The sequence below is a fragment of the Cydia strobilella genome, chromosome 2, assembly GCF_947568885.1.
Source record: "Cydia strobilella chromosome 2, ilCydStro3.1, whole genome shotgun sequence".
Lineage (NCBI taxonomy): Eukaryota > Metazoa > Arthropoda > Insecta > Lepidoptera > Tortricidae > Cydia > Cydia strobilella.
This window is the reverse complement of record NC_086042.1, coordinates 23,496,726-23,511,207: the sequence shown is the minus strand read 5'-3', so window position 1 is coordinate 23,511,207 and position 14,482 is coordinate 23,496,726. Positions and strand designations below refer to the sequence as shown.

Below are 14,482 nucleotides of genomic sequence, written 5' to 3'. Positions count from 1 at the left end.
GTTAGCGTCGCGTCGCCAGGGAGTCCCCGAGGCATTCTAAATTTAACAAATTGGATAAAACAACCTTTAATAATTTAGTATGACAAGGATGTTGTACCATTGAAATTTAAGGCTTAAATTTATTAGTTAAGGTTGAAAATACAATAAACAATTGCGTAACATAGTGCACTTTATAATTGGATACTCGTATTTCCATGAGTGAAGTGTGTCGTGTCGTCGTGAATCATGCGCAGGAGTAGCTTGGTTTCTTCGAATCTCGAAATATTCAGGAAACGTTTGATTACAATATCATATGATTAGATAAAGAGCTATGGTTTTTTTGATAGTTTTAAATATTATGAAATTAAATGTGATTTGATTTTTAAAACCATTTAAATATATGAACGTGTAAAATATGTTTTATATTTACCTTTTTTATTATTGTATAGGTAGGTATATGTTCGTTTGTAAGGAAAATATGTATCTTGTTAGTTGTAGTTTGTAAGGGCCTTAGTTGCCTGAAAATAAAGTCATTTAGTCATTTATTCAATATTGCATTGTCATGTACATAATAAGGTGTTACATTTTATATAGCCAGTTCATGACACCCTGTAAGGGCACACAATAGTACAGTTTTTCTATTCTATTAATTCTAATTTACACATTGCAATTAAGGTAACATAATAAAATTAACATATTAGCGTATCAGTGGTTTAGTAACCTATTAGTTAGTCTCATAAATTAATTTAGTAACTTCAACAATAGCAACGTCAACAATGCACCGATACAATAATTTCTGATTGAATTAACTTGTCAAATTATTGTAATTATTATTTATTTAATGAATGTCAATTAATAAATAAATGATTTGATTGATCGATTTCATTGATTGATTTGATTGATTGAATACTTTGAGACAGCGCACGCTAGAACTTGGCTAGAACTCATATACAGAAAAAAAAGTAAGATTCCGGGGCAAAGATAGCCGTATAAAGTCCGTATATATTGAAAAAAATAAATAAAAAAAATATGGATTATTTGTGTAATATCACTCGTTAGCGGTTTAGGTATAAGTGATTGAAATTGTGATTTAAATAGCAGACCCATAAGTAAAAAAAATAAAGAGCCGTTTGATGGTGATTTTAAGATCAATCTTTGCAATTTTCCAACGAGCCGATTTCGTTTAATGTATATACTTATATATTTTTTACTTTACTAAAACAAATAGTGTTTCTTAAAAAACTCTTAAGTAGGTAACATTAATTTCATGGACATTGGGTGTTGACGTATCCCCACTATTTTTGTTACATTCTGTAGATATAGGCTAGTACTTCATTATAATATAGTCTTTCTACCTACGCATTCTAACAGCAACTGATCCAGGGGAACTCCCGACCAAAAGAGGGGAGGGTATAATATAAAGCTGCATGCTTCTAGCCTTCACTCACTCGTTTTCAGTCAGACTAAAAAGAACAAATATCGCACTTTAAAATATCAGAAAATTATTAACTTGATTTACATAAATTGATTGTCAGTTGTTCATTTGTCGTTAAAGCAGTTTTTGAGATTCGAATCGTTATATAGCAATGTCGGTCGAGGGTAATATGTCCGAAAACCACGATAGGCAGAGGAGCAAGAACTACGAACTTAGTGCGACCCACGGCGAACCTGGTAATTGTCTGAAGGGTACCGCGTTTGTCAACTCCTTGACGGACGCCGGTGCTCACAAGAGCGTTGGTGGGAACGTGGCTATGGAAAAGTGAGTTTCTTTTATTTTAAAATGCTGTAATGATGTACCTATGTCTATGTTTTTGTGTTTCCTTTTTTAGGGTTCCGTACCTAAAGGGTAAAAACGGGACATACGTATTACTATTTATTATTTCTGTTGCCGCTATAACAACAAATACTAAAAACAGAATAAAATAAATATTTAAGTGGGGCTCCCATAAAACTAACGTTATTATTTTGCCGTTTTTTGCGTAATGGTACGGAACCCTTCGTGCGCGAGTCCGACTCGCACTTGGCCGGTTTTTTAAATATATTATAGAAAACAGGACTTTTAAATCGGTACCCCTATACTTTGTATCTGAATGAAATAAAACATACCGCAGGCTCAAACGGTGGTGTATAAGCGACTTTAAATAACTGCTTGCATGCTTGAGGTTATTATTTGACACTTAATTACCGACATATCATTTTGTATTTTTTATAAATAAAACATTAAGACCATAGTGCCCGACGGTCGGTGGGTTGGACGGACGGACGGACTTTCCTCTTAAGTTCTCAGGTTTAAAAGTACAGAAAAATATCATTCTTGCTGCTTGTAGGTCGGGTTTCGGAGGTCAACTCGGCGCGGTGCATTCTGCCAAAGCCGATCAGATCTCCGCTGCCGCCCGGATGAACGTGATCCATGCTGATAACCATAAAATGGATGTCCACGCCTTCGCGACAAAGACCATGCCCAACAACCACCCCAGCTTCGTCACCCATGGCGGAGGCGTCGACTATATGTACAAGTATGTTTTGCATTTACGTGATCCACATTGATCACAAAATTGGCGTCAATTCGTTATACATATATTATTTAATATGAAAATAATATTAATCGCCTTAAAATTTCCCGAAGAAATTTATAATGAATTAAAAGTGTAAAATAAATGAAAAATATATTTAAGTAAATAAATTTATAAATCAGTAATTTTATTTTGACAGAAACACGGTCGGTGCCAGCGCCTCGATGGCGCATACGCCGATGTTTAAGCACACGGAACAAAACATCGGCGCCAAGTTTAACCTGCACCAGACTCCTACCTCCGCCATGAGTCTGAATCTTGGGGCGACCAGGTCCATGAACCCTCATAGCAGCGGGGGGTTCAAGCCCAATATGCTCTTCAATGTGCAGAAGAAATTTTAATCCATATTCAAAGGCTAGGTGCTCTGTGCTAAGTCTACATTCTAATTATAATCGTAATTCTGTATTAAAATATGAACATTTTTTTCTACACAAAATTAATTACCCATATTAGTTTGCCATGAATAAATCATTTATATTCTATTATATATATTTATATGTGTAGCTTCGCTTAAGATGAGATGTTGTGCAGCGTTGTAGCAATTTCGCGCGACATCTGATTCTGAGAACGACCCGTTCCCGTGGGTCCTAGTTGAGCACCGAGTGCATGGCGCGGGTAAAGATTAAGTGACAGTGACAGCTCTTGTTGATATTGTCGTAATCAGTATGTTGCGCTTTCGATTTTCATTTTAGATTGTCAGTTGCCACAAGCATGCGCCCGTGAGGGACAAAACATACGCAATGCGACGAAATCAAAAAACGTTTTAACTTTCCTGACTACATACCAAAAACGACCTAAGTGATTTAGTCGGGTTCATTGTTGCCCACCAAGCTTTCGTGGGGAATAACAATACGTGTACCATTTTCACGTGGCACAGGACTTTAGAAGTAGGCAGAAATGAAAAGTAGAGGTACCTATAAGACTATGACAAGGAGAAACAATATAGCGCTGTCTTTGCTACTCCTACTGAAAGTTCCATAAGACTATCTCGTTCGGTCATGTCCCTACCCCCTTGTCATCTCTATAGTATTGTTCCTCTTTACTGACAGTGACACAAATACATGTCGCAGAACTTTTCACTGAGAATTCAACAAGTGCTTCACACCTAAGTTCGTAAAATGTAAATCGCACAGCTGATGGATCTAATTGCAAAAGTTATTACAAACTTACTGTCATACGTAGGAGCCTGAATGAATAAAACATGAACAACTTCAACAAAGCAAAAGTACCGTTATTACATATAAATTCCAGTACGTCTGAGACCTTTTACGTCTAAGTCTAAGAAATTCAAGGAACGGAGATGCCGAGAATCCGAGATCTGCCGAGATCGCAAACTCAGATTTATGAATAAAAAATATCTAAGCGTTGTTGTAGTATCAAGTAGGTTTATTGTTTCGCATAAGGGAAAATATTTGCATAAAGAGAAATATCAGCTCCTTGGAATCTTAATTTTTAGGGTTCCGTACCCAAAGGGTAAAACTGGACCCTATTACTAAGACTCCGCTGTCCGTCTGTCTGTCCGTCCACCACCACCAGGCTATCTCATGAACCGTGATAGCTAGACAGTTGAAATTTTCACAGATAATGTATTTCTGTTGCCGCTATAACAACAAATACTAAAAAACCGGCCAAGTGCGAGTCGGACTCGCGTTCCAAGGGTTCCGTACATTATACAATTTTTAACACAATATTTTTTTTATGTGAAACGTGAGTGAAATGTCTTTAAAAACCCGTAGGGGTCGGATCAAAAAGTAAGTAATTAAGTCCGGCTCTTTGGAGGTCCAATTGTGGTTTTTTACGTGACCCATAAAATTAACCCTTAAAGAGTTCTTACACGAGTTACACCACTGAAAACAACATTTGCGGCTCTTTAAGCTTCCTTAAATGGTTTCTACTGCAGTTGGCTCTCCTTCTCAAAAGTTTGCCTACCCCTGGTGTAGTGGAGAACAAAAATCATAATAATTTGGATATTTTTTACTCGTGTACGCTGAAAAAAATAATTAGTCCAACTCATTGGGTAATTCAACAGAAAGAAATAAACTCGTATACTTATACTTGAACCGATTTTTTTAAGTACCTTTACTCACTCAATATAATATATATTATATATGTGTATATATATATATATATATATATATATATGTGTGTATATATATGTATATATTATATATAAACTACTACAGTCACGCATGTATTTTAAGGCGTAAATTGCACTTCTGCATTCATGGGCTCGAAGCGAACATATCAGTGATGGGTTGTCAGTAATTGGCAGATTCATGGTGCTTTCCCTAGTAATAGCTATTTCTTCATCTGTTCAATTCCTACCCGAAATAATGTAAAAAAGTAAAGCGTTTTTAGGGTTCCGTACCTCAAAAAGGAAACAACGGAACCCTTATAGGATCACTCGTGCGTCTGTCTGTCTGCCCGTCTGTCACAGCCTATTTTCTCCGAAACTACTGGACCAATTACATTGAAATTTGGAACACATATGTAAGTTTGTGACCCAAAGACGGACATAACGTAAACAAATGAATTTTAAACATGGGGCCCACTTTTGGGGGGTAAGTGAGAAAATTAAAAAATAAAGTTTTTCAAACTATATCGTGTTATATATCAAATGAAAGAGCTCATGACGAGAATCTTAAATATATTTTTTTTGTAATTTTAAAATAAATAGTTTAGAAGTTATTTAAGAAAATAGCCAAAAAATGACCATTCCCCCTTTATCTCCGAAACTACTGCGCCTAAAATTTTGAAAAAATACACAAAATAGTTCTTTACCTATACATGACAGGAAAACCTATTAGAAATGTGCAGTCAAGCGTGAGTCGGACTTAATTACTTAGTTTTGATCCGACCCCTACGGGTTTTTTCACATAAAATAATTTTTAAGAAAAAAAAACCGACTTCAATGGGGGATGCCGCTGAAAGTTCACTTATTGTTGATGGTACACTCTTAGATTCCAGACAATGAAATGAAAAAGACAGCATCTTTTGCCTAATAATGTAGAAAAGGAGGTAAAACCACCCACTTTTCTAGTAGCATTTCGTTTCTGTAAGGGTCGCAGTTCTAACCTAACCTAACCTACTTTTCTGATAGCATTTCGTTTCTGTAAGGGTCACAGCTCTAACCTAACCTACTTTTCTGATAGCATTTCTGTTCTGTGAGAATCGCAGTTCAAAACCCAACCACCCACCTAACCCACTTTTTAACCGACTTCAAGATTTCAAAGGAGGAGGTTCTCAATTCGGTTGTATGTTTTTTTTTTAAGCAAGTTAGGTTTTCAAGAAACATTTTTGTCAAGCTCGAGTTCTGATGATGGGATCCATGAGGAATCGAGGGAACTCCTCAAATATGAAAGGCATACATATAGTGATTTTTGTATTTTTATAAACAAATCCAGCACTTCCATTTTAAAAAGTGACATTTGATGAAGTGGAACTGCTGATGATGATCAGAACGGAACTCTTCAATGACGCATAGTTCACGTTTGGCGATTTGCCCTCTTCGTTATGTTTGTTAAGCAAGTTAGGTTTTCAAGAAACATTTTTGTCAAGCTCGAGTTCTGATGATGGGATCCATGAGGAATCGAGGGAACTCCTCAAATGTGAAAGGCATACATATAGCGATTTTTGTATTTATATCAACAAATCCAGCATTTCCATTTTAAAAAGTGACATTTGATGAAGTGGAACTGCTGATGATGATCAGAATGGAACTCTTTAATGACGCATAGTTTACGTTTGGCGATTTGTCCTCTTCGTTATGTTTGTTAAGCAAGTTAGGTTTCAAGAAACATTTTTGTCAAGCTCGAGTTCTGATGATGGGATCCATGAGGAATCGAGGGAACTCCTCAAATATGAAAGGCATACATATAGTGATTTTTGTATTTTTATAAACAAATCCAGCACTTCCATTTTAAAAAGTGACATTTGATGAAGTGGAACTGCTGATGATGATCAGAACGGAACTCTTCAATGACGCATAGTTCACGTTTGGCGATTTGTCCTCTTCGTTATGTTTGTTAAGCAAGTTAGGTTTTCAAGAAACATTTTTGTCAAACTCGAGTTCTGATGATGGGATCCATGAGGAATCGAGGGAACTCCTCAAATGTGAAAGGCATACATATAGCGATTTTTGTATTTATATCAACAAATCCAGCATTTCCATTTTAAAAAGTGACATTTGATGAAGTGGAACTGCTGATGATGATCAGAATGGAACTCTTTAATGACGCATAGTTTACGTTTGGCGATTTGTCCACTTCTTTATGTTTGTTAAGCAACTTAAGTTTTTAAGACATATTTTTGTCAAGCTCGAGTTCTGATGATGAGACCCACGAGGAACCGAGGGAACTCCTCAAATGTGAAAGGCATACATATAGTGATTTTTGTATTTTCATCAACAAATCCAGCATTTACATTTAAAAAAGTGACATTTGATGAAGTGGAACTGCTGATGATGATCAGAATGGAACTATTCAATGACACATAGTTCACGTTTGGCGATTTGTTCTCTTCCTTATGGACCCAAACCCAAACTTGGACCCGGACTCGTCAGGGTCTGGGTCAGGATCAGAATTCGGGTCCGTGTCCGGCTGCCCGGGTCCATGTTTGGGTCAGAGTTCGGTCCGGGTCAGGGTCCGAGTTGGGGTCCATGTTCAGACCCGGGTCCGGGTCCAAGTTTAGGTCTGGGTCCATAAGGAAGAGAACAAATCGCCCAAAACTTGAACTATGTGTCATTGAAGAGTTCCATTCTGATCATCATCAGCAGTTCCACTTCATTAAATGTCACTTTTTAAAATGGAAGTGCTGGATTTGTTTATAAAAATACAAAAATCACTATATGTATGCCTTTCACATTTGAGGAGTTCCCTCGATTCCTCATGGATGTTGACAAAAATGTTTCTTGAAAACCTAACTTGCTTAACAAACATAACGAAGAGGACAAATCGCCAAACGTGAACTATGCGTCATTGAAGAGTTCCGTTCTGATCATCATCAGCAGTTCCACTTCATCAAATGTCACTTTTTAAAATGGAAGTGCTGGATTTGTTTATAAAAATACAAAAATCACTATATGTATGCCTTTCACATTTGAGGAGTTCCGTCGATTCCTCATGGATCCCATCATCAGAACTCGAGCTTGACAAAAATGTTTCTTGAAAACCTAACTTGCTTAACAAACATAACAAAGAGGACAAATCGCCAAACGTGAACTATGCGTCATTGAAGAGTTCCGTTCTGATCATCATCAGCAGTTCCACTTCATCAAATGTCACTTTTTAAAATGGAAGTGCTGGATTTGTTTATACAAATACAAAAATCACTATATGTATGCCTTTCACATTTGAGGAGTTCCCTCGATTCCTCATGGATCCCATCATCAGAACTCGAGCTTGACAAAAATGTTTCTTGAAAACCTAACTTGCTTAACAAACATAACGAAGAGGACAAATCGCCAAACGTGAACTGTGCGTCATTGAAGAGTTCCGTTCTGATCATCATCAGCAGTTCCACTTCATCAAATGTCACTTTTTTAAATGTAAGCGCTTGATTTGTTGATGAAAATACTAAAATCAGTATATGTATGCCTTTAACATTTGAGGAGTTCCCTCGATTCCTCATGGATCCCATCATCAGAACTGCTTTTTGACAAAAGCGGGACCAATGTGTATGTATATACTTACAATCAAAAAAAGAATTTTCAAAATCGGTCCAGAAATGATGGAGTTATGGAGTAACAAACATTAAAAAAAAAAACATACAACCGAATTGAGAACCTCCTCCTTTGAAATCTTGAAGTCGGTTAAAAATACATTGTTACAAAATGTTGTGTAATGTACGGAACCCTTGGAACGCGAGTCCGACTCGCTCTTGGCCGGTTTATTTTTTCTTGTCGTACAATTGCTATTTCTTGTATAAACTTTTCGTTATTGTAGAATAAAATATTCCCAAACCAAAATAAACTAAATTATTATTCGTCTTAAACAGTGTTGATTATTGATCTACTAACAACATTATTTTTGTACTCTTGTTAGACGAAAACATATGCATCGGGGCTCGAACATTCCATCCTATAGTTTCTAATTTGTCCCTACGGATTAATTTGGCTCGTTAGCTCCGTTGTACTCTCTGTAGTTATTACGAGTTTCATAATTTGTCTAGTTACTCATGGATTATCTGCGAACTAAACATTTTAATGGAGAGGCAAAAACAGAAATTTAAAGAGCGCATACATATAGGTTTTAAGTTAAAGTACTGATTTAAACTTTCACGATTTTTACTCATTATTATTTACAACGACGGGACTCGGGGAAACGTTCAAGTTAATAAACAAGACCAAGTGCGGGTAGTTCGAAAAACTCGCGCGCCTAGAAGATGTTGATGTCAACTTTAGCCAGTCTTCTCCGAGACCACGGGGACAACGCCGTCCTCGAAACGTCGGAGGTGGGTTTAATACTTATTTTACGCGATTAAGTCCCGTCGTTGTAAATAATAATTAAGTTAAAGTAGTTCTAATTATGACGGTTGTTTTTATTTATGGTAAAGATGGTTACACCAGTATTCCGCACCGGGAATTCCCGGGAATTCCCGGTTTTCGCCATACAAACTCAGTCCCGGGAGCAAACCCTAACCAGTATAGATAAACAAATTTGGTTTCATTGAAGCTTTAGCTTGTTTTTTTTTCAAAAACTTTTTATAATTATAATACGTTAGAGTACGTAAGAAAACTACGGTATTTAAGGTAGTATAGCTACCTAATAATTACAAATACCCAGTCTCCGCATTAGGCACAGAGGGAGGTTTGTGGGATGAGTAAAAGGGAGGGGAGGACTAAGTGCCTCCAGAGTTTTAATTGACTAAGCGAAACCCAACAACATGAACATTGCTAGGTAGTTTAATAAATATACGGGCTCCATTAGTAGCCTTGAGATAGTCTTTATTGGATAGCAAATAACAATAGTCATTTAATCAATATTCTATCCACAATAAAAGTTTCAGTCGGTGAATATGGACTAAAGATTCGAAGTTTTTCACGTTTCATTATTTTAGTTTTTAAATTATCAGTAAAATATCCTCAAGTAAGTAATCAACTCTTAAAATACACTAAGCTTATAATTTGACTGGAAAGGTAAAGTAAACAGACGATCTAAAAGACCATGTTATACGATGTTGTTACTAGAAAATCTGTGTTGATAGATTTCCGTCCTTTCAGCAAATGTTCGCGTTTGTAAAAACAAGTTCGCGGCTTTACATTAAGAATAGGCCCAAGATTTTGCACAGAATTTGCAATGATAAAGTTGGGATGTTACACTTTAAACGTCAAATGTATATGAAAATGTAATTTTTATGGCACTCCCACAATTTGTCACTGCAAAATCGGTGCAAAATTAGCTTGGGCCGATTCTTAAATTTTAAACGCTGTGGTGGTACGATCAAAAACATCCGACTGTCATGATTCAAGAAACAATCATATTTTATTTATATTTCTACCATACGAGTATTAAATTTTTCTGCTGCTAACTAAGTGTAGGTTTGAAGAGTATTTCCTAATAATGACATAAGTATGTAAATCAGCTGTAAACACGGTGAATTTAATACATTTCCCTGTTTACAGAATAAAATACTTAGTGTATATAATTAGTATTCATAGTAGTTATGTACCTATAGGGGTCGGACAAGAGCATAACTATTTATTAGACCTGTACCCGTACCATGAGTTACTGACAGTGTCAAAACTGACATATACTCTAAAGTCTACGTAATTTACTTTCTATATATCTCGCTCACACTAATATGTCAGTACGAGCGAGATGCATAGAAAGTAAGTTACGTTCACGCTAGCGTTTATGTCAGTGCCAAACTGATGGTAGCCGTACTGAGATATCTGTCTATAGTATGTAGTAGATAGGTATAATAGAATAGAAAGATGTTTATTTCCTTAGTTCGTGTGTTACATTCTGTCCAACAGGGCGGCGGTGTATTCGGTCTGATGGTGTGTCAGCTACTTACGATCTACTTTATGTATGTCTAATAGATCTGTCTGTATCGAAAAGATGTATGTCGTAATACCTATAAAAATAAGTTTTTGAATAGCCAAGCTCAGTTCCACGAGAATGTGCGCATACGTTTCTTCAGAAAATTCCTGCCTCGCCTGCGGTATTTCCGGACCGTTACGAGTTACGACCTTTAAACTTTTAAGAAAAGAACGTATCCCCATCTTGAAGGCCGGCAACGCACTTACAATCCCTCTGATGTTGCGGGTGTCCATGTGCAACCGTAATTGCTTACCATCAGGCGATTCGTCTGCTCGTTTGCCTCCTATACCATGAAAAAAATATTACAAGATTGTGATGTCGCGAGCGATAAAAGATAAAGTTGAATAGCATCCCTGCACGTCGTTGAGACTAAAATAACATTTCCCAGAACGCTTGTGGGTAAAAGAAATGAATTAAAAACAATTTTCAATTCCGTCTCTATACCTGTACTTTGTGCCTACTACTTCGTTTTATTCTGAAACGAGGAACTGATTGAAAAAATAGTATTTTATTTTGAGATAAAATCGGTATCTCGGTAGTTTCTGGTTATTTTTATGATTGTAAAGTACAGTCACCAAAAATATCAGATATATCGAAACGGTGCTCAAAAATATCTGAGCACGTACTGTAACGCATTAGATATTTTGGCGACTGTATCTACGTACTAAATAAAAGTGAAATGGTTTAAAATATATTGCGAACAAATTTTCAGATTGAAATTTTATTAGCTGGGGTATGATCTTCACGACTCCTGATTCCCGATTTTGTACCGGAAAAAACACAACATTGGGAGATTCGGGAGTCACCAAAGTCCACTTGGCCACTACACACTACACCAGCCTATCCGAATTTTAGCGATTACGTGAACCGGCCCAGTTAGACTTTTCGCGCCCAATTCAACTATGCCTGTTTTGGAGCGCAACGTAGTGTCCCAAATGTGATCCGTCCTCGTGACTCATATGATAGAATTCTGCACTACATTGGTTGGCAAACCTTCGGCGAGCGACCATGTTGCAGCAGAAGGTGCTAAGCGTGCGAGGTGTTCAAAATTACCTTGACACGCTCTTATTCTCTGAACAATAAAGTCGCGTCAAGATCATTTTGAACACCTCGCCCGCTTAGCAACTTCTGCTGCTGACTGTACCCACTGGAGGAAGGAACTATACATAAATTATTGTGCATTTGATAGTTGATGGTTCTTCGAATGATTAATAATACTAAATATGACAATGTAAAAGCAATACCCTCATCACTATGCTACATGCTACCCAAAAATAGTTATTTGTTATACAAGGGTGCAAAGTTGTATTTTACCCGCGAGTGTTTCATCACACGAGAAGTAAAATACATTTGCACCCGTGTGTAACACAAAACTTTTCACCTCACTATAGCGAGGAAAGTGCAACATCCACAGGCGTTAGATCATCTTCATCACTGGAATCACTAATTTTTTTACGATATTATAACAGAAAACTCTGAAGTTGTGTATTTTTACGCGAGTCGGTGAAAAAAGTTTTTAAGTAAAAAATTTGTTGACAATGTTGACATTTCTGACGTATGAAATGTATTGCATCGACTCAACTTGTGCGTTCAGAATTATATTTAACATCATTATTAAAAAAACACGTTTCTTATGGAATTTTAAGGTGTATGACTTAAAATCATCAAATTTGGTATTTTTTATTAGATTCTCAAACCATTTATTTAATGATAATTAATATCGAACGAACCATTATCATGAGCGTTTTACGTTTGTTATCTGTCAAGCTACTTAAACACGCTCCATCCAAGGTCAAATTACTTTCCCCACTAGTGGATAAAATGCGTTTTTCCCCGCTTGTTTTGAAGGATAAAAGACAACTTTCCGAGTTAGTGAGGGGAAAAATATTTTTCACCACACCAGCTGGTAAAGGCTCTATTGATTGTTCAAAAACTGATAAGAAAGTTGCATTTTATTTCACATGTGAGGCAAAGTAATTAAATGCAAATTGTGGATTGTTTTCTTATGTTTGCTGGTAGAATTGACTTTTAAATGATGATTTTGAATGATAAAATATTTAATAACATTTATTTTGAATCGATTTGCTTTGATTTTGTTTGATATTTTACAGTTAGTACTTTCCTAGTGTTGGTGTCGTGAAAATTTTTGTTTAGCTCGGTGGCAAAATTTGTTTAACCCTCGTGCCTTGAAACCCTCGCAACGCTCGAGATTCTATTTTTCAAACCACTCACTACGCTCGTGGTTCAATTTTGGAATCTTTCGCTTGCTCGGGTATCAATATTAGCATTGCCTCCTTAACAAATAACTATTGTTTTTGCATTGTAGGTATTCAAGTAAGTAAATAAACGAAATGAGTGCGTAATATTTTTCATTTATTCGTGTTTTCATCTCGGCTATCTACTCCTTAAATCCCTTGTTGGCTGTAAAACATCATGGGTGGTGGTTATTCGATATAAAAATAAGTAAACACAATTAAAAATTTACCTAGCACAATTCAGTGTCAAAATTCAATAATATGTATTTAATTACATCTAACCTCGAAAAGAACGAAAACGTTTTGTTTTCATATAAGTTGACCCATTTTCATTGCCCTTATATACAGGCTAGAACATTTCTAGAGACTGAGCTGTAAGGATAGTGTTATATAAGTGATCTACAATCGAGTTATTACAATCGTAAATCTGGATTTAAAAGTAAAACAAAATCATAAAAATGAAATATTTTTATATCAGTGACAACCCTACAAAGTTATTAACATTTTTAATTGACTAAAATGTCATGTCATGTCACGTCATTCATCGGATCTACTTGCTATGGTTGAAACATACAGAGATTTTTGCACTAATGTATGTAACTGTCAGTTAGAAATATTAACGTGATTAATAAGTGAAAAAAAAAGTACGTACCCTCAAAGATAGATATAACTCCGTAATAGATAGATACAGTCTAAGGAAAAAACGTGCCTCGAAAATCAAGAAAATTTGATTCTCGTTCAGAGGGCGCTACTAGCTTTGGCCAACTGTCGTATAGATGGCGTTGACGGTTTCGTTTGTTATTTAACAATTTTAACGCATATCAGTAAAAGAACATGGGTCAAAATCATAAAAATAATTAATGCAAATAAAAAAAATCATTTATCTATATTTAAATACATTTTATCGTATTTTTATAAATCTTCATTTTTAGTTTTAAAGTGTGTCGACAGATGGCAGTGAATTTACTGGGGTTACAAAACTTACTATGACAGTACCGCTCTAGTATAAGTTACTCTATGGTAGCCTAAACAATTCTCCGTTTGCATAAAAGTCTCTCATTCTGTTCCACCCGATATATTGTCTCGTTAAAATACTCGTTTATGCAGATTCATTGAGTGACAGTGTACTGGCTGTCAAAGTAAAGCTGAGTCACACGGCAGGTCTGTCATTACTCCGCGGTACTTTGGCGGGGAAATGACAGTCGCAGGTGCTCCCGTCGCAGCTGCTAATAGCTTTTAGACAGCGAGCCTTTTGATAGTGATGTCACGCCTTTTTATCGATACTTTGTACTTAACTTATAATTTTAATACATACCAACAAATATGAAAAATGCTTTTGCTCGATAGACAAAAGGACCTTTTATCGTTTATGGTCCTCCCACATAGATGTTATGAAGTATAATAAAACGTTATAGCACACGATGACATTAACTAACACTTTATAACATTTGTTACAGCTTATGCTGTACAACAAAATAGATGTTGAATAACAATTGTTTTATAACTTTATCACAAATTGTAACAACCGTTATAAATTGTTACCATGTTAAACAATAATTTGCAAGAAATTTTCGCCAGTGTGGGAGTGGGAGCGCTTATAACATCTAACATGTAAAACATGTTTCATAACGTA

At 36.0% G+C, this 14,482-nt stretch overlaps 1 protein-coding gene across 1 annotated transcript; it reads left to right on the top strand.

The window, feature by feature from the left end:
• The first annotated feature begins 1,445 nt into the window (after nucleotides 1-1,445).
• LOC134755480 (defense protein 3-like) lies at nucleotides 1,446-2,915 on the top strand. The gene is made up of 3 exons (XM_063692035.1): nucleotides 1,446-1,738; nucleotides 2,307-2,495; nucleotides 2,692-2,915. Exons 1-3 carry the CDS (start codon nucleotides 1,566-1,568, stop codon nucleotides 2,891-2,893), a joined length of 564 nt encoding a protein of 187 aa, XP_063548105.1. The 5' UTR covers nucleotides 1,446-1,565; the 3' UTR covers nucleotides 2,894-2,915.
• The last annotated feature ends 11,567 nt before the right edge of the window (nucleotides 2,916-14,482 follow it).